Source organism: Orycteropus afer, unplaced genomic scaffold, assembly GCF_000298275.1.
Source record: "Orycteropus afer afer isolate SDZICR_OR568_19922 unplaced genomic scaffold, OryAfe1.0 scaffold00009, whole genome shotgun sequence".
Lineage (NCBI taxonomy): Eukaryota > Metazoa > Chordata > Mammalia > Tubulidentata > Orycteropodidae > Orycteropus > Orycteropus afer.
The window spans coordinates 10,838,034-10,862,110 of record NW_006921596.1 but is presented as its reverse complement, the minus strand read 5'-3'; the positions used below and the strand labels follow the sequence as shown (position 1 = coordinate 10,862,110).

Below are 24,077 nucleotides of genomic sequence, written 5' to 3'. Positions count from 1 at the left end.
GTCAGCGATCCCTCCCGGAGCCTCTCCACTCACCAGAAACTCATCCGCAAAGCACAGGGCGAGCACCAGGCCCAGCGCGCAGGCCACCAGCCCAAAGGATACACTCAGAGCCGCCATCCTGCAGCGGAGAAGGAACACCAGGTCCTGGGATGCCCACTGCCTGAGACTGGGCCACAAGAAGGCTGCCCACTCCGCGTCTGGCTCACAAAGCACTTTCTGCCCCTCTCCCAACTGCCATTCTACACTCAGAAAAGGGGACCTTTGAAAACCAGGGCCCACCTACCCCACCAGTACTCCTAGCCAAGGCTCACCGATCATGGCAACACCCCATTTCCCCGTTAGGAACCAAGTATGTAAGAAATAAGGAATACTACATGCTACGCACGCCTCGAGTTACAACCCTCCGCAGCGCGCTCTCTGAATCCGGGGCCGAGGGAGAATGACCCAGTGACCGTCACCGCGCTATCCCTGCTCCCCGGCGTCCACCCCCACGGGAAGGTCCAGCCCCCGCGGGGGTACACGGGTGTTGGTGCGGGGTGGGGGCTGGGCTTCCTCTCCCGCAGCGTGACCGCTCCCTCACCCTCCCGCCAGCCCCCCACCATGAAAAAAAATAAAGGAGGAATAGCTGTGCAGTGGCCACACTGCTGTCTGCACGTGGTAAGAGCCATATAAAAGCGCTCCTTGCTTTGCCTTTAGTAAGCATACCCTAAACCACAATCCGGGTCCATCCCTTCCAGCAATACCAAGTTGCCAGCCTTCCTCCCTCCGCCCTCCGACCTTACCCTCAGCCCCACCCCCACCAGCAGGGCCCTTGAGCCAAAAAGCCTGGCTCCTGAGGTATTGGCTGTACTACTTGGGATATGTTTTTAACCCCCGAGTCTCAACTCTTCCCCACATGTAAGAGAGAGCCGATGGGGGATAAGGCAGAGCCTCCAGCCCTAGGACTACAAGCACCTGAGGCAGGGTCACAAACTGAAATGCCTATAGAGGCCAGGCAGAAAACAGATGACTTCAGAAGGCGAGAGACATTTAGGGAGCGTGAGCCCTGCCAGCTGGATCCATAGAGCAAGCAAGTTCAATTAAAACAAACACGTGTTGGTAACTCCAGGTGATTCCAGCCCTGGTCCACAGTTTCTAGGATCCTAAGGAGCCAGTGACTGAATCCTAATGGCTGGCCTTTCCAGTCTGATGAGGCAGCTCCCTGTAGGTTTTTGGGCAGGTTCTGCAACCTCCCCTCAGAGCCGGACAGTCCCCACCCCAACTGACCTGGGCATCAGCAGGACGTGGATGAGCAGGATGCAGAAGAAGATGAGGGTGGCACAGGCAAAGTAGTAGCGGGCCCGGGGAATGGGCGCCAAGCGGTACTGGGGTCAACAGAGGGGGCGAGATGCAGCCACCTGGGCAGCGCACCCCGACCTGCAGGGCCACTTGCCCCAGGCCTTTGCAGGCCGCCCCACCAGCCAAGCCCCTTAAAAAGAATCTCCCATCCCTCCTGGACTTCCACATGATGGTGTTATGTTTAATAACTCCCATTCCCTCCCATCTCGTCCATTTTGTATTTAGAATTAACACCCACCCTCCCTCGCCCCACCCAGGTCTTCAACTTTATTTCAGAGGTCCCTGAAAAAATCCCAAGCCCCGAGCCTAGAGCAAGAGGTGGGCAGGAGCACAGTCTGAGTTCTCAGGGCTGCTGAGAGTGGAGCAGGTGGGGGTCTTCTTGCTGTTAGGTGCCGTCGAGTCAAAGCCGACCCATAGCGACCCCTCCTTGGGTTTCCAAGGCAGGGTCACTATGGAAGTAGATTGCCCAACCTTCCTTCCAAGGAGTGGCTGGTGGGTTCCCCACCCCAATCGAAGGCCTGAGCCCCAGCTGATGGGTAGGGAAGAGCCTGAGCTTCCCCTTCACACCAGTTATCTCACAAGGACAGCCCAGGAGGCTCGGATACAGATGGGAAAACCAAGGCTCAGAGAGCTTGGCAGACTGCCCAGAGTCACACAGCCAGCAGAAGACCTGCCAGGCAGGTTTCACAGTGGCCACACCTGCCTCCAAGAAGCCCTGCTGGGCAGTGGTTAAGCGCTTGTTTAAAGGATGGAGGTTTTAGCCAACCAACCGCTCCAGCGGAGAAAGATGGGGCAGTCTGCTTCCATGAGGATTACAGCCTTGGAAACCCTATGGAGACCACTCTACACTGTCCTAGAGTCCTGATCAATAGCACACACACCACCACCACACCTGCCTCGAGACTCCAAGACACCAAGCTCCTCACCAGGGAACCCCCAGCTCAGGGAGCCCCAGCAAGGGCAGGCCCCCTCCAATCCTGGAGATGGACAGTCACCATGCCTCAGGCTACCAGGAGGGAGCCAGGTCCTAGCACTAGAGCCCCATGGGCCCACAACGGCCTCCTCGGGCTCTATGGGCTCTGCTCTCGGCCGGGCATTTACACCCCTCAAATCCACAATAAGCTTCCTGTCTGTGAAATGAGGATGCCAGCACCCGCTTTATCTAATTATTGTGAAGGTTAGACTGCATAACACATATGCTTAGGACACTACCACCCAGCTCAATAGAGAAACGGTCACAAAAGCCATGCCGTCTGATCAGGTCCTGTCCAACACAGATACTGTGCTTTGGGTGTTGTTGTTGGGGTTTTTTTCATTATAGGGCCAATCCTGTCAGCCTAAATTGTTCAGAGCCCTGACCAGCTGTGGTTCTGGCTTTTGGTAGCATCAAAAGCCTTCAGATCCCTCATGGTGACTTATCAACCGGGGGGGAGGGGGTCTTTCTGGGTGGGGTTGTTCCACAGGAAGAGAAGGTAAGCCAACCTACCCCCTAGCTGTAGAGAGTATCACCCCTCCCTCTGAGGAGCTTTTGGGAGTGGTGGGAGTATTGGCTGTCCCACAGACTGCACGCCCACCTCGGCCCAGCCCTTAGAACCCCATCCCTCTGGGGGCTGCCCCAGGATCCTCACCTCTCGCTCAAAGCCCTTCTCCAGGAAGATGGACACACAGGTGCAGGTATAGAAATCATCTGACTTGGAGAAGCAGGGCCTGGGGGTGGCAGCACCAGGAGTGAGGGTGGGCCTGGGAGGTCGGCGGCATCAGGCTACCCTCGCTAGCTGCAGCATCAAGGGATGTGGAGGAGCTGCCTGGCGCCACAGCTGGGGCTAGGCCAGACACGAGGGCACATGCTGGGCCTGGCCATAGGAGGGACCTCATTTAGGGGGTGCGGTCTGGGGCCCTCACCTCGTGGAGCTGAGGCCCTCGATGGCCGAAAGCATCTCATTGTAGGAGTCGTCCTCTGACCGCCCCTTGGGTGATGCACTCCTGCGAGCAGACACCCCCACCTGCGTCACCCCCAGGGCCCCAGGTCCACAGCCCAGCAGCAGGGGTGTGGGAGAGAGGATTCACCCAAATGGGGCCCCTGGGACCTGTGGAAGCCACAGAACCTCACGCAGGACAGCTGGGCGGGGGGGTCCCCACTGAGGCCCAGAGAAGGCAGGTGGCACAGGCCCAAACCTACCCACTGGCCCAGCAGGAAACAGAGGACAGACCCTGACCCCCATCCAAGGCCCCTTCTACTCCACCCACAGGATTGGCATTGAGACCAGATTACACCAGCCCTACTGACCCCCCACAGGGTGAGTACACAACAGGCCCTCAATGACTGATCACAGCCATGCAGAAGAGCCCCAGGCCAGGGACTTCCAGTTCCTAGAAACCCTTTGGCCTGGACCACAGCAACCCCTCCAGAGGACCCAGGCTGGCCCTCATGCAGGAGAGGCTGGTCAGGGCAGCCTGCTCAGAGGGAAATTCAGGGAAGGATTTGGCCAGGAAGGCAGGGCAGAGCTTGGCAGAGGGAGGGGACAAGCCGTGTACCTGTCTGGGGTCCGGTGCCGCCGCAGCGGAATGGCCTAGAAGGGAAAGAAGGAGGAGACGATGGCCGAGACCTTATCCTCCAGAAGCCTGGCCCACGGCCTGCTGCCCGGCCGGGTGTGTCATCCCCAGCAAATTCAGATCCACAGAGGCAGAGTGGTGGGCTTGCCCAAGCTACAGGCATCCGGAACTCAATCTAGACTCAGGCCAGGTCAGGCCACGAAGAGGCCAGGACGCGTTCCTGACCACACAGAACAGCCTCCAAATGCTTCCCTTCCCCAGCAGCCCCAGGGCAGAGACTTACCATTCTACAGGTACAGAAAGTGAGGCTCAAAAAGATGCCATTCAGCAGTGAGTTTGGTTTTTGGTTTTTGGTTTTTGAGATACACTCTCCTTGGAGAGATCGATCATGAGAGAATAGAAGGGCTGTGTATGCACAGGGAGACAGCTCAGGGGGGCAGGAGTGTGTGGGAGAGAAGGACACAGAGAAGAGTTAACAATGGGGAGGAAGTGGGAAAAGAACTGTTGCATTGTGGGAGACTGCAGTCAATGTCATGAAGCAAAGTGTATGTGAACTGCTGTATGGAAAATGAATTTGCTCTGTAAACTTTCACCCAAATCACAATAAAAAGTTTCAAAAAAGAACCCTATCAGTACAAGTCCTCCTGCCAGGCCCCTCCCCCCCACACACATACACACACACAAATCGAGCTGGCAAGGGGCTTACCCTGGGCCTCCGGCCATTGGGGATGGGGGTCTCACTGCTCACACTCTCGCGGTGGTTGAGATGCGCAAAGGGCCGGGCGGCACCCCAGGACTCCAGGTAGCGGGTCATCCGCACTGAAGCCCGCATCTTCAGGGTTGCGTCCCCCTTGGGCCTGGAGAGGTGCTGGCTGGGCGAGGGCGGCTGCTGGCTCTGTGGCAGACAGAGACTCAGCCCTTCTCACCCCCTCCCTCCGCAGGAAGGGTCACCGCTCCCTCCTGCCCTCCCAAAACACAACACTGCTTAGAGCAACAATTCCAACCCAAAGGGAAAAAGGCACAAGGCTGAAGTTTCAGGCCCCCTGGAGAAATGGGCTGCCCTTCAGGGCACGCTGAGGCCGGGCACGTCTTCGGCTGCACTGTCAGGAGGTTTTGCTCAGTACCTGTCCCTGACCCACCACGGGACGCTCAGCTGTGCACAGCTCCCTCAGACCAATCGGGTTCAGGTCTCAGGCACGCCCCCACCCCCCACGTGTAGGACATCAGTACCCCAGGCCTCTCCTCCCTGTGGGGAACCCCAGGAGGAAAGAGCGCTTGCCAGCTGCTGGCCCCACCCCTGGCAGCCTTCCAGGGAGCTCCACCTGGGTGGCCACTGAGCCACAGCACAGGCCCATCAGGGCTGCTGGCCAGCCCACATGAACCTGCCACAGCCAGGGCCACGGGGCTTAGCCAGGCCCCAAATGGGGGGGCCAAGGCACATACCTGCACAGACCTGCAGGCCCAACTCTGCCTCCTCCATGAGCACCAGAGCCCAAACCCCCCGAGAACTGCCCACCAGGGCCCTTACCAGCCAGGCAGCTGGCAGGCCTGGAAAAGAGGGAGGAACGAGAAAGGAGCCTGAGGCCGCCAGAGACAAACCTGGGCCATGTCAAGGTCAGTGAACCCCCCAACTTGCCCCCAAACGCTCCCTGTCTCCTCAGGACTCCACAAGCACCTACAGCCACAACTCTCACTAAGCCATAAGCAGCAATGTTCCTGGAAACTTCAGCCTTTTGGGATGGGAACGTATTTAACCCCTAGCCCAGTCTGTTTCCCTAGCCAGAGGCAACAGTGTAGGGAGTTTGGCCTCTGTGAACAACCAGAGTCCTGGCAATGGCCATGCCCTGCTGTGAGCAGCCTGGTGGTGACTAGGGAGAAAAGGGGGAAGTTTTAAATTTCTCAGTCTCCACCTCCATTGTTGGCAACTCTGCTCACAGAGCACATAAACTAAACCAAACCAAACTCACTGCCGTGAGATGATTCAGCTCCCCTTGGCTTCTGAGGCGGTATCTCTACAGTAGAAGTAGATTGCCCAATCTTCCTTCTGAGGAATGGCTGGTGGGTCTGAACTGCCAGCCCTCTGGTTAGCAGTCAGATGCCTTAGGTACTACGCAACCAGAGCTCAAATTCATGGTCACTGGCACTGCTCTCTTAGGGCAGGGAAGCCAGACATCCAGCTCCCAGGAAGACACTGTGCTCCAAAGAAAAGCCATTGGGTCCTGTTCAGAGTGGATGTGTGACTCCTATGACCCCACAGAGGGTACCTGCCAGCGCCCTCCACCCGAAGTCTCACCCTGACCCAGCCAGACACCTTTGGGCATTTACTGCCCTCAGATACGAAGAACCGAAGAAACGCATGAGTCAGAGGTTGCAGGAGCCAGAGGAGAGGAATTATCCCGATGTCCACCGACAGCACTTGAGAAGCTTCTGGAACACCACAGAGTCATGGGAAGAACAAGGGCCAGCTCTGTGTGTGGTAGGGGAAGGCTTCCAAAGTGCACAGTTAGGTGAAGCGAGGCATGGATGACGGGCCATGAACACAGCCACCACCCTCAGCTTAACAAGGAAGAGAAACCAGGCGATCTGCTCCTACGTGAGTGAAGATCTCAGCGCAAGGAACCACAGGAACCCCACAACGCCGAGCTACGCTGGTGGGAGCAGTCCCTGAGTGTGCTAAGCACTCAACTACTAGCCAAAAGGGTAGAGGCCCGAACCCACCCAGAGGTGCCTCGGAGAACAAGACTGCTGACCCGCTTCCAAACGGTCACAGCCTTGGAAATCTATGGAGCAGTTTTCCTCTCCACACATAGGGTTTCCATGAGTCCACATCAACTGGACAGCAACTAACAACACGCTGCTTAGATGGGGGTGCTGATGGTTCGTTCAGTGGTAGACTTCTCGCCTGCCAGGCGGGAGACCTGGGTTTGATTCCCAGCTAAGGCACCTCACGCAGCCACCACCCATCTGTCAGTTGTTATGATACTGAACAGGTCTCAGTGGACCTTCCAGACTAAGATGGATGAGGAAAACATCAGCCAATGAAAGCCCTATGGATCACGTGGTCCAATCTGCAACTGACCACGGGGATGGTGCAAGATGGGTAGTGTTTTGCTCCGACATACATGAGCTGGGGGTCAACTCAACTCAGCTAACAGCGCAGGAAGGGACAAGTGTGCTTTACTACACACCTTCTGGATTTTCACCCATGGGAGTGAATCACCTGCTCAAGAAGAAATATAGTGAAGCTAAGGGGGCGGGGTGGCCAGGTAAACACTGTGAGAGATACGCCCACGAAGAAATTCCTCATCATTTACCTGAACTCCAAACGTAACGGGTGTTCTGTATCTCCATTTGCTAAACCCAGCAGCCCTGCAGGGAGTAGGTTTTAGGGCCATGCCTCCCACTACCCTGGGAGTTAGGGGTTCTGCTTCATTCATTTACCAATGACCGTTCACTCATGTCCGATCCTTGCTGGCATCGTGTTGGGGGTGGGGGCACAGTGGCAGCCTGGCAAGGAAAAGGGATCCTCCAGGCTGCAGAGTGGAGCTCACATTGACAATGAACAAGTGAAAAAGAATAAACAAGAATGTCGGGACAGAGGGAAGAGGGCTCTGGGCAGAGGGGCCAGCACTGGGAAAGGCCTAGAGGTGGGAAAGAGCCTGGCAGCGGAGGGACAGCTGGGGGAGGGGGAGATAACAAGTAGGGGGAGTGGAGGAGAGTGGACGCACTTGAGTTTTATTTTAAGAGAAGTGGGGTCTAAGCAGGACTGAGGTACCAGAAGGGGCTTTCCTGGGTGACAACTCAGGATCGCATGGGACACCAGCACCCTGGGAGACTCTACCGCTGGGGAACCCACAGGGAAACGGGGTGGGGGCGCAGAGGCCCCCACGAGGCTCCCCCAGGCCGGCCCTTACTGCCCCGTGACTGCTGTTGGGCCAGCCCTAAGGCTCAGGCAAGCAGCTGAGGAAGCTGGAAAGATCTCACCGCCCCCGACATTCCTGATCACACACCAAGGATGATTCACCTCATAGCCGCCAGACAAGCTGGCCTCCCTCAGGCAGGAAAGAGCGGCCTGTGCGGAGGGGCAGCGGGGCGGACCCACCCTGGCTGACCCCACCTGAGCCTGGGAAGGCAGGAACAGCCCTGAAGGAATGGGGAAGGCAGTCGACGCCAGCAGAGTCCAGGGCACCTGGAGGTCCCTGTCCAGTGGCCCTCTGCCATTCCATGCATTCCTAGTCTTTCTCCAAAAAGTGTTTTAAAAATGTGTCTTAACAATCTGGGAGATTAGTAACAACCTCATGGAAAATAAACAAGTAGTGGCTGTAATTTAGAGTGCTCCTGACGTGGCCAGGTACGGGAGATCATCCCACTGGGATTAGCTCTTTCACCTCAACCTTGAGAGGTAGGCGTTGCTGGGCTGCCTGCTTCATAGAGAATAAGGGGGCAGACCAGGGAAGTGGTGCCCACCACATACCCAGTGACGGGGAGCTCACTCCTGCCCCAGCCAGCCTCTCCCCCGACCCCGGCGAGAAGACACAGCTTTCGTGGGGTCTTCCCCAGGAGTCCAGACGCTGGAGCCCAGGGCGGCCAACCCCACCCCCTTGCCCACATACCCGGGGGTCAATGACCAGGTAGGTGCGGATGTTCATCTCCTTCAGGTAGGGGTCCCTCTGCTGCCCGTGCCCATCCTCCACCTCGTAAGCCTCATCCAGGTGCTTCAGCGTCGCCTCCGTGATATGCACCCGGCTGGAGGACACCCAAGTCAGCCAGGGACAGAGGGCAAGGACCCTGGCTGCTCCCCCACTGCAGGTCACCGATACTGTCCCTTGCGTCCACACCCACTGCCACTCCAGTCCCCCACAGCCTGTCCCACCAAGCCTCACCCAGGGACTCCAGCCGCCTCCATCCTGTTGGCCAGGGAAACATCGTGGGACCACACGTCGTACTGCCACTTGCGCAGCCCGATGACCCCACACAGCACGTTCCCTGAGTGGATGCCCACACGCATGTTGATGTCCACACCCGTGGCCTCCCGCACCTGCCTAAGCAGAGAGGCCTGGTCACTCCACACCCTGAACTCCAGGCAGGGGGTGGGCTGGCACGCGGCAGGAGCAGAGGAAGGTGGTGGGCGAGGGTGCAGAACACAGCAAGCCCAGTTCACAAGAGAAAGTGTTCTCACTCTTACAGGCGACCTCCTCGGGAAGGGGTGAGCACCCTGTCCCCAAGAGTGTGCAAAGGATGAGGCCACCCCCTGAGCTCAAAGGCTGGGTAGGCAGGAGGAACGCCACCTGTCACAGACCACATAAGCTCATGGTGATAAGCCTCTAACTTGTCCCCAGGTGTTTCTCTGCCTGACACCCTGCCTGGGCTTGGAGAGAATGCCAGATTCTATAGAGGGGCCAGGTACTGCCCTAATCCCTGCAAAGACAAGAGGCATGAGCCAGTCTTGGGGCCTCAGATATGCTATCTCTGGAAAATGGGAGCCCTGGAGCCACTGGCCCCAGGGTGCCACTCCATACCAGGATCCCCAGGCACCCCCCCCCCCAACGTAAGCAGCACCTGAATCCCTTTGACAAGTAGGTGAGGGGCAGGGTGCAGCCGGTACCACGGGTCCACCAACAGGGCTAGGGAAAAACCAAGTCCACCAGGGTCAAAGCCATAGTGGGCTTGAGAGGGTCCACTACAGCTCCCTAGTCCCAAGGGTCAGTCTCCTGAGTCTAGGTTCTTCAAAGAGGAAGCAAGAAGCGAATGGAGCCTTGGACTCAGACTCTGAGTCTGAAAGTTCCTCCTGCTCTCTCCCCTGAACCCCTCCTGCTGTTGCTAAGACTCAGCCCACGGTGGAGACGGAGCTCAGCTACTCCATCCTCATAGACCCCAGCTCTGAGCTGTGAGAATCTTCTCTGGGACTTGGAGCCCTGGCACAGGCAGGCACAGAGCAGGGATGTACGCATGCCGGGTCCGAGCCTTCCAGCAGGAACCAGGCAAGCCACTTTGCCCCGAGCCTCCATTTTCTCATGTGTAAAATGAGGGTGATGACCAGGAGGGGTCCATCATGGGGACAGGACCTACCCCACCCCCAGGCCTGGCCCCTGGTACCTACTTAATAGCCTCACACATGTCTAGCCCCATCTTCACGCAGTTCCGGGCGTGGTTGGGCAGGGACACGGGCAGGCCTGACACGCAGTAGTAGCAGTCACCTAGGATCTTGATCCGCATGCACTCGTTGGCCTGTGGGACCAGGAAGAGGCTGGGTCAGTGAGGGGCCTGGGGAACAGAGTTCACAGTCTGCCCTCCCCCTACCAGGGCGAGCAGGCGATTTGCCAGCCAGGAGCTGCCTCCAGGGATGTCACCCATCAGGAGCTTCTGCTGGGCCTGTGAAAATACCAGGGACCAGGGCGCTCCTCAGTAGGAACCCCCAACCAAGCTTCAGGACTGAAAGCAAGTATTTCTAAGGGTGGCCACCTCTCAAGAATGCCTGTCAGGGAGCAGCTGCCTTGGTTTCATTTGTCCATGCAATGTTTGTGCACCTACTGAGTGCCCAACCTGGGGACACGACAGGGAACAGAAATCCCTGCAACCACGGAGCCCTTGTGCTGGTGGGAGAGATGGCCACTACACAAGATAAATCCAACCAAAGCACCCAGTGGGGCAAGTGCTAAGGAGGAAAAAGACGACAAGGGAGAGGAGAGGCTCCCAGGAGACCACAAAAAATCTCTCCAAGGTGACATCTGAGCAAAGACCCAAAGGGACTGAGGGCATGAGCCACACGGTATCTGGAGGGAGAGTTTTGCAGATAGAAGCAATAGCAGGTGCAAAGGCCCTGAGGCTGGAGTGGAGTGGGGGGGAGATGAGGGCAGAGGGAGCAAGACAGATAAGGAACTTTGGCAAAATACCTTGACAGACCAATGGGAAGGGGTGAGGCCCAAGGGCATGGGCAACGGGGGTCAAAGTAACCCAAGAAATGGCTAAGCAGCCAGGAGTGCAAAATGAGCAGGGTTTAGGGGCTGGGAGGAGAGTAGATAGGCAAGATGAGCGTGGGGAGAGGAGTTGAGAAGGATGAGGTTGGGGGTCACATCGGACGTGGCAGATGTGGAGAAATGCCCACAGAGGGGAAGGGGGGGCGTCCAAGGTTCCATCTGAGATTGTGTCATGGCCATGGGGACCCTGGGCAAAGCCACACATACCAAGCCTTGTTGGTGGGTTTTAGGAACTCAAGAGAGAATAATATGCCAGGCATCTGCCTTACCCTGCAACCCACCCCTACTCCTGCTGACCCTCGTGGGCACATCAGCAGATAGTCTTGACCTCTGGTTTCCACGGGGTCCAGCCAAGGGGAACCAGCGGGAAGGAGGTGTGGGGGGTAGGTACACCGAAGGGTCCCTAAAGGCAGGCCCATCAGGCAGGCCTACCCCCTATGCCCATCAGGCCTGAGGGATTGACCAGCCACCACAGACCCAGCGTGGCACCCTAGAGGCTCCTTGTAGCCTGTGCACACCTTTGTGAATGGTCCTCTCACTTCACCCTCCTCTGACTACCCACTTGAGTGTGTGCCAGGTATTTCCTGCTAGGCCTGCCTGGCACACGCTGGGTGCTGAGCAGCCGCAGGAACCTGAGGCCAGGGGCATTCCTAGAAAGGAGAGGGCCAGGATGCCTGGGGACAGGCTCAGGTGCCAGCCATTCCCGGGCTGGCACAGGACTGCCCTCTGGCCCAGCCCCAGCCACTATCGGCTATCAGGGATCGGCAGACCTGTGGGAGACCAAGGCAGCATCTCCCAGGGTGCTTCCCTGCCCAGGCAGGTCTATTGTAGCTGACAGTTACAAACTGGGGAAGTTGTTGTCGGGGGAGGGGGGTCCCTGAGTCCAGACACAGTGGGGATCCTCTGAGAACAGGCCCGGGCTCTCAGCAGAGGTTCCAGGTACAGGTCTGGAGTCTGACTGCGGGTGGGAGAACAGGCTGGCCCATCTCTGCCCAGAGACTGAACCCTCCAGCTGGGAGGCAGCGCTGCCCTGGCCACCTTTCCCCATCTGTACGCTGGGGCCCCTCCTCCTAGGCTTGCAGGGATGGGGAGGGCCTTGGGCTTCTGACAAGAGGGAAGGCCAGCTGTGCCCTGAGGCCCAGGCCACCTCCCAACCTATGGCCAGCCCTTGGGGCCCCCACCTGCTGGTTCAAGAGAAGTCAGAGTTCCTGAAACAGGCTCCTGTCTAGAGAGGTCTGTGGGCCACACAGCCTCCAATGCCCAGGGCAGGACACTTCTTCACAGCATCCCTGGCCAAGGCCCTGGGAACTCTATCCCCCTTCCACTCTGTGTCCCCTCACACAGAGCTACCTTCATTCCACGGACACAAAGCTTTCTCATTACCCTGCTACCTTGGTTACCCGCTGTGGTGGGAATCCCTTCCTCTGATGTAGGAATCCCTCTCCTAGGATCGAGAAGCTCTGACCATGAAAATGTTCTCCCTAGAGTGGAACCAGAACTTGCCTCCCACCAAGTCCTTGACCACTGGTTCTCCACACATAGAATCACCTGGTGGGCTCTTAAAACCCCTGATAGGTGTGGGACTCAGGCATTGGTGTTTATTCAAGTTTCCTACATGATTCAAATGTGCAACCAGGGTAGAGGGCCTCTCCTTAGATCTGTGATTCAGTCTCTATTTAGCTGCCACCTCTTCCAAGAAGCCCATCTTGACTATCTCACACTGGACTAGGTATTCCCCAGGTTCCCTTGGCCCCCTGTACCCCTCTTCAAGGCACATAGCATGTAGATCATGGGTAATCTGAGAGCTGGCCTCACATCCCATGCTACTTCAGGGGCTGGCACTCAGCAGGTCTTGGGACCATACGGATAATTAACAAATGACTGTGTATCCCTCCCAATCACACACACACGTATGTGCACACGCACACACCCCAGGCTGAGTATTACTCACAAAGACAAGACAGACAGTGAGTGAGACCTCAGCCAAGCCCTGTCTGGTATCCAGACTCCTCTCCAGTCAGCTGCACCCCAGAGCCCCCCTCCTTGCCTCTCTCCTGCTTGGCACCTTGCTTGTCCCCCAGCATCCTTAAGTCCAATCTCCAACTCCTCACCTCAGCCCTCAAATCCCTGCACATCTGGCCCTGACCACTTTATCCCCCTCTCTGTATCCCACTCACACTGAACCACATTCTTTACATGACACAAAGCTTTCTCTCAACTCTGGGCTTTTGCACATGCTGTTCCCACTGCCTTAGCGCTGTTCCCATTCTTCTGGATCCTTTACATCTTTCTGGCTTGCACAAAGGGGGTTGCTCTGAGTTGGAATCGACTCAGTGGCAGTGAGTTTGATTTTTTTTTGTTTGTTTTTTGTTTTGGTCTGGCTTGCTCAAACTTCAACATGCAAACAATTCACCTGGGTATGGCCTAGCATTCCACGGTCTTCCCAGGCTCCCAGGGATGGCTGAAGCTCTGTCCTTGCATAGGGTAGATGAGCCATCTCCTCCTCCAGGCAGCCTTCCAGAGCTTCCTCTGAGTACCCATAGCCCCCGTTGGTTCCCCCAGTGGTTACCATCAGTCTCCCCACAGCCTCATGTTCTGGGGGATTGCTATGGCTGCCTTGCTCGCCTTTACCTTCCCCTCTGGCTCAGGCCAGCACGCATGAGGCAGTGGGAAGCATTTCCTGACTGCACACTAAAATTTACCTGGGGCTTCCCTGTCCTGATCCCTGCTCAGTGCTGGGCACACCCCACCCCCAGTGGATGCAATGGGATGGGCTCCCGACTTCATGGTCAGCAGAAGGAAGGGTACCCCACAAGGGGCAGCAGCACTGGCTGGTGGACTCACCTTGGCGATCTGGTCAAACTTGCCAAAGAGTTCATTGAGCACCACCACGAGCTCCTTGGGGGAGCAATCACTGGCCAGCTGCGTGAAGCCCACAATGTCCGCATAGAGGATGCTGGGGACAAGGGACAGTTGAAGGTCAAAGTCAGGTCTGTGGAAGATGGGGCTGTGGGAGCAAGAGTGGCCATGTGGAGCCCCTGTGCACCTGCCAGTCCTGAGACAAGGGTTCTCTCACCTCCAAGCCCCCAAATGTCCCTGCCTCCTGTCAGCTTCCACAGGGAAGAGATGAAGTCTCCCAGCCACTGAGGTGAATTAAAGTTCCAGAAGTTCAAGGTGAAAGCTGAATGGCAAACCCCAAAGACTACAGGGGCCCTTTAGAGCCTCCAGCAGGCCCTCAGCCAAAGCAGACCACAGAATGGTGCTCTTACAGGAAGTGTGGTCTGGCCACACAGAAATTCTCCTCCGTTCCTAGCCCTACGTTTGCACCTTCAGTGTGATCTTCAGAACTAACCTGTGGTAAGATGCGACTCCATGTTCCCTTGAGCCAAGCTCCACACCCCAACACCTCACACATGTCCAATCCCCCCATGCCCTTTGCAAGGGGCCCATTCCACAGATGAGAAAAACGAGGCTCGGAAAGGTTGGGTGGCCTTCCCCCATGGGAATCTGTGGCAGCTCTCCCATTCCAAAGTCTGCAAGTTCCGGGACTCCTCAGAGCCCAGACAGAAGGTGGCGAGGCCAGCACCTGGGCATAATGCTGAGCCATCAGAGCCAGGCCAGTTCACGGGACCCACCTCCACATTTAACATAGTAAAGGTCTGCAGCCCCTTCAAATCAGCCAGAACCAGGTCGGGGGGGGGGGTCTCCTTTTGGAGGGTCTCGCCCCTTTGGGAGTCAAGAGGTGGGGCAAATATTTAATAAGCCAAACAGCAAACTGAAAGGTTGGAGGTTAGAGCCCACCCAGAGGTGCCTGGGAAGAAAGGCCTGGCAATCTACTTACAAAAATATCAGCTAACAAAAACCCTATGGAACACGGTTAGTCAGAGCAGACGGTAGCAATCTGTCTTTACCGGAACTCCTTTGAGACTCATCTGAAAGCTTGAGGCCCCTTTTTTCCCAGAAATCACACATACTCACATAGTTTTACAATTTCTGGGGCCTCCTGGATCTCCCCCAACACTAATCTGATACACTGATTTAAGACCCCTTATCGAATCCCACTCCCTCTGGAAACTGAGGCCCAGGAAAGGCCCTGGATTAACCTGGGGCTGGGGGAAGCCACCGTGAGCCCTGTCTCCGCCCACCCCCAATCCCTGAGTGGGAGGGGCCATGGCTCAGCCCCGCCCCACCGCCCACCTGACGTTCTGGTGCCGCTTGACGTAGAGGCTGTGGAAGTTGTTGTCGGGCATGTAGCGGCGGTCCCGGTGCTCCTTGAGCCGCTCAATGATGGTCAGCTTCATGCCCATGGAGATGTGGGCTGGCAGCACGGACAGCAGCAGGTTCTCCTGGGCATGCGGGGGGCAGGGGGGCAGGCACAGAGACAGGTGGGGGACATCAGGTCCCAGGCCTGGCCTCTCATGGCCCTGCCCATGATGCCTCCTTCTCCACTGTGCTCTGCCACCGGTGCCCTCCCATGTCCCCAGCAGCCCCCTAGAATGAGACCACCTGGTGTCTGGCCATGCTCCCCACGCACACACGGCTGCTCTGCTCCATAGGGTCTGAGAGTCCAGAGAGAGGAGGAGGAGGGGAGGGAATGGGGCTGTGGAGGTTGGGGGGTGGGAGTGTAGAAAATATGGGGGTGGTAGGAAATGGGAGGCATGGGGTAGGAGGGGGGACTAAGAATGATTTGGGGAAGTGTGGAGATGCTGGGTAGAAGGATATATGGAGAGTGGGGGATTGTGGGGAGGTGGGGGCATGGGGGTTGGGGGGAGTAAGGTAGAAGGGTGGAGGTAAAAGTGGGGTGTATGACAGCATGGGAAGGGGCAGGGTAGGGGGTATGGCAGTAGAGATAAGGGTGGAGGTAGGGGGTTTTAGAAGCAGGATGGGGGGCCAGATGGGGCCAGGCAGTGGCTCCAGGGGAGGAGCCCACCTGCTGACGCTTCTCAACCCGCAGCTTGCTCCGGATCTGGATGCATTTCATGGCGTAGGTGAAGAGGTCCCTGGAGGCATCCTGCATCTGGTGCTTGTGGAAGGCGCCAGTGAGGTTGCCACACAGGAAGATGGCAGCATTGGCTAGCAGCTGTGGGGAGGGGGCCTGGGGCTCAGCTTTCAGCCTGGCAGTGCCCTCACTCCACCCCTACGGCAGCCCTCTTGGTGGGTTTCCAGGCCCAGGTCAGCAACAGTGCCCCTCCCCCTTCCTGACCCCTAACCCACTCAGGCTGGCGCCCCTTCTCGGGGCAGACAGAACAGGCCTGATGGGCTGGCCGCGTGAGGCACTGGGACCACAGGACCCGCAGTGCTCAGGCCACCTCACTGCATCTGCCGGGCGTTTTCTGGCCCAGAAGTCTGCAGCACCAGACACGAGAGAGACAGAGCGGACACCACCGCAGACAGCCCATGGCCCCAAGTAACACCAAGGGCACTCACAGAGGGCACAGCGCCCACCTGCCCCCTGGAGTGGGCACACAGGCCTGTCAGGGGCAAAATACACATGCGTCCCCACTGGTTGTTAATAAAAGGCTGACTTCATTCAACACAAACTCGGGGACAGTATGCCCAGGGAGAACCCCAGCCCTGCCCAGAGGGGTGAAACCTTGGGACCTCACCCCACAGCAGGGCACTTGAGCTGAAAGTAGGGTCAGGGCTAGGGCTAGGGCTAGGTCTCTGGGAGGCCCTGGGCCAGCAAAAAAAGATGAGGGCTGGCTGCCCAAGCAGCAGACTTGGGGGTCTTGGCTGTAGCTTACTGCAGCCTGCCTCCAAATCCTGCTCTGAGGCCTCTGGGGCCCAACTCACCCCAAGAGCCCTGGCTGCTTAGCCCCAAACCACATCCCCTGCCCGGGAGTCCCCAGCCCACCTCTTACCTTCAGCCCCGTGTGGTCAGTAGGTATTGTGTTGGTCCCTGTGACGACGCCAAGCACAAGGAGGTGAGAGGCAGTGGAGACGAGCCCCACTGCGCTGGCCCCCCACATGCTGAAGGGCAGCAGTGTGTACACCACAAAGATGACGAACAGGAAGAAGGGCACCTGGAGACAGGCCACCGTCAGGCTCAGGCCACTGGCCACTATGCAGGGGTGTGCCCAGCCAAGCTGCCCCCAGCCCCAGGACACAACCTCAAGGATAAGCTGAGAGTAGGGTCTAGGGGAATGGCCTCCAGAAACCTGAATGCCAAGGCCCGCCTACCCCGTGTCCCCACCTTCAGGTTCTCTCTCACCATGGGGTGAGACACAGCCAGCACCAGCGCCAGCTAAGCAACGGAACAAGAAAAAAAAGACAGAGTGTGCTCTGGGTCTGGCCCCACCGGCACTATCCGCTGTCTCCTACATGCTGGTTTGGTTCCGTGGCCAAGGCTGAGTCCCCCAAGAGCCAGACTCCACACCCTTCATGACCAGGGAGCCCTGCAGGTGCCCACACCACATGGCCCTCCCTCAGCAGGACAGTAATTACTGAGGGGACCCTGGGTGAGGTCACTCACCTGCCATCTCCAGCAGTGAAGCCCATCTGCCCACCCCACTGGGAGCCAGCCAGGGAAGCCAGGTGCTACTCCCACCCACCCTGTAATTTGCCCCCTCTGGGAACAGCCCCCAGTTTTGTAGTAAGAAATCTCTCTTCCTCTGAACTCTCAGTCTACATGCTTTCAAAGAGCCAATCCCATCCCAGAAATGGTGTGGAGTCATATGGCCCAGGTGTACCAGGCAGAGTGGACCATCCCTCACCAATAGTGTCCAGACTGGGCTCATGACCAACCAGGCCACAAGACTCCAACTGGGGCCTGTTGCTGGTTCAGTGGGAGTTACTAAGCTGGTAGCTGATCATTAGGGATGAGATCAGCCTGGTCCCATGCCAAGTCTCAAACCATGGCAATGGGGAGCAGGCAGGCCCCCTTCTCCAGAAGGGACCTGATGCCCGGTGAGGGCGGGAGCTGCCCTCAGTGCACCCCAGCTCCCAGAGGAATAGGGACACTCAGGGCCTATCCTGTTACCTGCTCCCACGCACAGGCCTTGTTCTTCCACGAGTCGTACAGCAGCACGTAGCCCAGGGTCAAGAGACAAGCCCAGATGAACAGCGCCAAGGCCCTGAGCCCCCACCTCACGAGGCAGTCGACATACACCAGCAGGTACAGGGCGACAAACACTACCAGCATGGTGAACGCTGTGCCCAGGATAGCCTTGTGACTGGAGAGGTCCTGGGCAGGGTAGACAGACACGAATGCCATGGCTTCGCCAGAGGGCACCGCCCACCCAGCCAGAGAGCAGCCCTGGCCACTGCAGTACCCACCACGGGGGCGAGGCTATGCCCCCACCACCACCAGGTTCTCCTGACCTCCAGGGTCTTTGTTTGGGCTCTGCCTCTGCCTTAGCCACTACGTTCCCCAGTCCCCTTCACAGGTACTCTAAGCCTCCTTCAAGAAGCCTTGGTGGTGTCATGGTTAAGCATTTGGCTGCTAACCAAAAGGTCAGTGGTCTGAACATACTGGCCTCTCTGCAGGAGAAAGATGTGGCAGTCTGCTGCCATAAGGATTACAGCCTTAGAAACCCTATGGGGCAGTTCTACTGTGTCATGAGTTGGAATCGATTCAATGGCAACAGGTAAGTTAAGTCTCCTTTACAGTCCAGCACTGTGAGGCTATTTCTCCTCGCCTACCCTCCCACATCAAACAGAGCCAGTCTCTTCTGCCTCTGGGTTTCCTTGGTGTTCTGTGCATACTTGCAGGTTAAAGGTATGACAAGGCTACAGGAGCATGAGAAAGGACTTATCCACAGGCAAAGAAGCCCTGGAAAGCTTCCTGGGGGAGGGCACATTATGCCTGACTCTTAAAGGATAAACTGAGGTTTGTGAGGAAATGATGAGAAAAGGCATCCCAGATGAGGAAGAACTCAAGCAAAGGTGCAGGGGTGTGACAGGTGGGGGAGATGGGAAAGAATGCTGTGCGGCTGGGACAGCACCCAGCAGGTCCTGGCTGCTGGAGCATCTGTTTCCTCCTGGAGAGCCTCAACAATGATTTGTTGAGAGATGAAACTAATGTCCTGCAATTTATGCCCACACAGACACAGAAGTCCCTGGGTGGGGCAAACAACTATGTGCCTGGCTGCCAACCAAAAGGTTGGTGGTTCGAGGCCACCCAGAGGGGTCTCAGAAGGCAGGCCTGGCAATCGACTGGAAAGTCAGCTATCGAAAACCCTAGGGAGCACAGTGCTACTCTGACACACAGGGAATCCACCATGAGTCAGAGCAGTAGCCTTGAAGGCTAATGGTTTTCGCATCTGTGGATGGTACAATTGTTTAACAGGCTCAGCTGCCAGCTGAAAGGCTGGGAGTTTAAGCCCGCCCAGCAGCACCTTGGAAGAAAGGCTGGCTTTCTAATTGCAAACACTGTTCAGCCACTGTGAACCCTATGGAGGACAGTCGCGCTCTGACACACACAGGGTCACCATCGAGTTGGAATCGACTCAACGTCAACTGGTTTCAATACAGGTAACACTAACTGAGCAGCTACTATGCACCGGCTACTCTACAAACATCACCTATGTCAAAACACCCTACAATCTCCTGTGTTTCCTTCTAGAACTGTGCTGAGATAGTAGCCACTAGTCATGTGCTGCTACTTGGCTATTTAAAATTAAATTTACATGACTTAAAAATAAAATTTAAAAATGCAATCTCTCAGTCATAACAGCCACATGACAAGCGCTCACTAATAACATGTAGCCATTGCCTGTAGCAAGGCAAGTCTAGGTCAGAGACGGCAGTGATAGCGGCTGCCTGGATAGCCGTGCTAAGGACTGCTGGAATCGATTAATGATGTCTGCCGTGATACAGACATGAAGAGTGGGCATCCACAGCCCACCCCTTCCTGAGGTCTTCAATAACACCTAATTTCATTGTGAAGAAACGTGAGTATAACATATCTGACCAAAGTAACATAATATCCAAAGCTACCACAATCTTCAAAATTAAAATTAAAATCCTGTCTTCCACCAGCCTAAACATCCTCCATAGCATTTTTCAGGTGAGGAAACTGAGGCTTAGATAGAACAAGGACTTGCCCAAGGTCTCATGAGTATGACGTGTCAGAGCTGGGACTGGAGCCCCAGAGCAGCTCTTTGCAGCCCCAACCACCCACCAGCACCCTCACTCACCCCTCCGTCAATGAAGACAATGATGATGAGGGCACAGCAGGCCGTGATGGCCACCAACAGGAGCGTGAGCAGCAGTGGCCCATGCTGGCTGGTGAGGCTATACTTCTCATAGAGGGCATCCTGGTCCGGGCCGCCCTCACGTTCATTGAGGAAGTAGCGCCCCTTGGCCGGCATCCTCCGCCTTTCGCACGTCCACCCAACAGCCCACTCAGGACACCCCACGGCCTAGGGGGCATCTGTCTGCTGACACCCTCCCCTGTGGGCCTAGGCCTTGGGCCTCTACAAGACCTGGTGGGTGGGGCTAGGGAGCAGTCCTTGCGGTCTGCAGCACCAAAGGCTCTATGATGCCTACACACATCAGCTGCCAGGTCTTCTCACTGCACTGCTGGAATCTTGCTTTGCATCCAGGCCAGGCTGATCAGCCACGTGGGGTCCTCAGTTCTGCAGAGACACAAGGCAGACCCAGGATTTTACCTCAACAGGCTGAACCAGAAAAAGGCAGCCACAGGGGCGGGGAGGACAGGGCCACTGCTTCTAACTTATCAGTGTAACGCCAGTTGTTGCTGCTGTCAAGTCAGCCTCAGACTCACGGGGACTCCCTGGACAACAGAACGAAACGCTGCTCAGTCTTGCACCATATCCGTGATCCACTTGGATTGAGCCATTGTGATCCGTAGGGTTTTCACTGGCTGATTTGCAGGAGTAGATCTCCAGCCCTTTCTTCCCAGTTCATCTTAGTCTGGAAGCTCTGCTGAAACCTGTTCAGTGCAATAGCAACAAGATCCTCCCTCCACTCACAGTTTCCTGGGACAAAAGCCACAGAAGTCTCTGGCCTATCATCCGATCTGCAGATTTTTTTTTTTTCAATTTTTATTGTGATTTGGGTGAAAGTTTACAGAGCAAATTCATTTTCCATACAGCAGTTCATACACACTCATCTCATGACACTGACCACAATTCCCCACAATATAACAGCTCTCTTCCCACTTCCTCCCCATAGTTACCTCCTCCCTGTGTGCTTCTTTCCTGTGCACTCCTGCCCTGTGAGCTGTCTCCCTGTGCAAACGCTGCCCTTGTATTCTCCCACCATTGATCACTCCAAGGAGTATCTACCTGATGTAAATGCCTGTCTGTTGTTTGGCTGGAAGCCACAGGAGTGAGTTCAGTTCCGGAGCTGAAGGGCAGCTAGAGGCCACAGGCCCCAGGGATCTCACCAGGCTCTATCAGACCACCAGTAAACCTAGTCTTTTTTTTTTTTTTTTTTTTTTTTTTTTTTTTATGATTTTGCATTTTCTTCTACATTGTTCTCCAACTCTATCCAAGATCTCCTGCAATGATCCCCCTCCGAGTGGTTGACAGTAGCCAGGCATCATCTAGTTCTTCTGGTCTCATGGTCATATAGGCTGAGGATCACATGCATGGTCTACCAGTCCCTTGGACTAATTGTTTCCACGTGGTCTTAGGTTTTCTTTGTTCTTCTTTGCTCTGGATGAGGATCAACTCATTGTTGCATCTAGATGGCCACTTGCAAGCTTTTAAGATCCCAGTGGCTACTCACCAAAGTAGGATGTAGAACAATGTTTTTGTGTAGTATGTTATGCCAAATGACCTTGATGTCCCCTGCAACCATGGCCCTGAGCCCACAGGTCCAACTACTCACTCCTTCAGGGTAGCTGGCTGTGGTCAAGAAGCCACCACAAACTTGCCCCTTCGGCAGTTATACTATACACCCAGACTTTCTTACAGCACCTACAAATACACATGTAGATATATCGTCTGCCAACCCTATACATGCTGCCCTGCAGATTTTGGATTCGCCAAGCCCTGGAACCCAGTGAGCCCACAGAGGTCTCCAGCCTGCCTCATGACCTACAGTACATGAGGTGCGCTGGCCAAGAATCATGTCCTGTTTATCATGACCTTGAGAATCATGACCTTGCCACTCCAAGGTCACAAAGCTAGACGTCTGTGTTTTCTTTTAGAGTAGCACTTTCCAATACAGTAGCTGCCAGTGGGTATTTAAATTATTAAAAATAAAATTTTATTTTCTTTGGGAATTCTGGGCATAAACAAACCACCATTTTGATCCTCCCCCACAAATACAGCAAGAAATACAAGGCAACGGTGTTTGGCTTTGAAGAACTCTGAATCAGGGAACAGAGGAAAGTAGCAAGGAACTACAGACAGGCAAGAATCAACGAATCAACAACGAGCTACGTACAGTAGAAAAATTGTTTCTCCCATCATTCCTGCCCTTCCCTTCAGACAGACACATGGGCCACCAGATACTGTGAATTGGGTAAGTGGTCCCACACAGAGAGACTGTTTCCCTAACCACCACTCCCTGTACAAAGAGACAGTACTTCAATCTTCTGCTCTAACATCAACAAGGCAGGCTTCCCAGGGTCCCTATGGAGTCTGCCAGCACTTCCCTCACCCAGACACTGTCACAAGCCTAATGCAAATCGCACATTGCTATAGAAAGCCCATGCAGTGGAGTCTGCTCCCATAGCAAACATTTTATACACTCCCTATGCATTCATAGCTGGGAGCTCTGTTGGCATAGTGCCTAAGCCAGATACAGTAACTTATCCTTCACTTTAGTAGGAATATGTCAACATGCTCCACACCATTGGACCTCTAGAAATTTCACTGAGGTGAAAGGTGCCTGCATTTTTATTGGGTTAATTTCCCACCCTCTAGCATGCAGATGTCTCACCAATAAGTCTAGAGTCTCGATACTTCTTCCTTACTATGTCCAATCAGCATAATGTCATCGATATAATGGACTAGTGTGATGTCTTATGGAAGGGAAAGGAGATCATGATGCCTATGGACTAAATGGGAGCTCTGGTAGTATAGTGCCTAAAGCACTTGACTGCTAACCAGAAGGCTGGCGGTTCAAACCCACCAGCCACTCCTCAGAAGGAAGGTTGGGTAATCTACTTCTGTAGTGATACTGCCTTGGAAACCCAAGGAGGGGTCGCTATGAGTCTGGTCTGACTCAATGGCACATAACAACAACAACAACAACATGGACTAAATTATGACATAGTGCTGGGGAGTTGATATAACCCTGAGGAAGACTGGGAAAGTATACTGTTGGCCTTGCCAGCTGAAGGTAAACTGCTTCTGATGAAATTGGTATTGAATTTGAAATTGGTATTATCCTTTGAAATTGGTATTGAGAAAAAGGCATTGGCCAGATCAATAGCTGCATACCAAGTACCAGGAGATGTACTAATGTGCTCAAGTGATGAAACTACATCAGGAACAGCAGCTGCAATTGGAGTCACCACCTGAGTAAGTTTATGATAATCCACTGTGATTCTCTAAGATCCATCTGCTTTTTGCACAGGTCGAATAGACGAATTAAATGGGGATGCTGTGGGAATCACCACCCCTGCATCCTTCAAGTCTTTGATGAGGGCAGTAATCTCTGCAGCCCCTCCAGGGATACAGTATTGCTTTTGGTTTACTATTTTTGTAAGTAGAGGCAGTTCTAATGGCTTCCACTTGGCTTTTCCTACCATACTCGACATGTCAGGGACCCAATGTGGGAATTCTGCAAATTGCTCAGTATATCTATTCCAGTTATGCATTCTAGAACTGGGGAAATCACTACAGGATGGATTAAGGGACCCACTGCACCCACTATAAGATACACCTGACCTAAGACTCCATCAATAGCTTGACCTCCATATGCCCCCACTCTTGACTGGTGGGCCACAATGACGCTTTGGGTCTCCTGGAATTAGTGTCAGATCAGAGTAAGTGTCCAGTAATCCCAGAAAAGTCTAATTATTTCCTTTTCCCCAATTAGCAGTCACTCTCATAAAAAGCCTCAGATCCCTTTGGGGAAGGCTGGGAAAAAGACTGACATTATAAATTTTGGGCAATGTAGCGGCATCCTTTCTTAAGGGGACCCAGCCTCCCCTTCATTCAAGGGGTTGTGGGTCTGTAAACTGACTCAAGTCTGGGAATTGATTGAGAGGCCACGACTCTGTATTCTGGCGATTCAATCTAGGTTGCTGTTCACATGACCTAGAATTCTTCTGTCTATACAGATCAA

General features: G+C 55.2%; 1 protein-coding gene across 1 annotated transcript in view; it reads right to left on the bottom strand.

Annotated features, from left to right (window-relative positions):
* Positions 1-20,241, bottom strand: part of ADCY7 (adenylate cyclase 7) — a 27,935-nt gene extending 7,694 nt beyond the window's left edge. Inside the window, 16 exon segments of the mRNA XM_042781775.1 lie at positions 34-118; positions 1,267-1,364; positions 2,967-3,045; positions 3,241-3,321; positions 3,874-3,908; positions 4,598-4,786; positions 8,505-8,637; positions 8,775-8,933; positions 9,992-10,119; positions 13,713-13,824; positions 15,066-15,214; positions 15,799-15,948; positions 16,730-16,891; positions 17,848-18,051; positions 20,006-20,197; positions 20,200-20,241. Of these exon segments, the coding sequence (XP_042637709.1) occupies positions 34-118; positions 1,267-1,364; positions 2,967-3,045; positions 3,241-3,321; positions 3,874-3,908; positions 4,598-4,786; positions 8,505-8,637; positions 8,775-8,933; positions 9,992-10,119; positions 13,713-13,824; positions 15,066-15,214; positions 15,799-15,948; positions 16,730-16,891; positions 17,848-18,051; positions 20,006-20,197; positions 20,200-20,241 (1,998 nt within the window).
* Between the last annotated feature and the right edge of the window lie 3,836 nt (positions 20,242-24,077).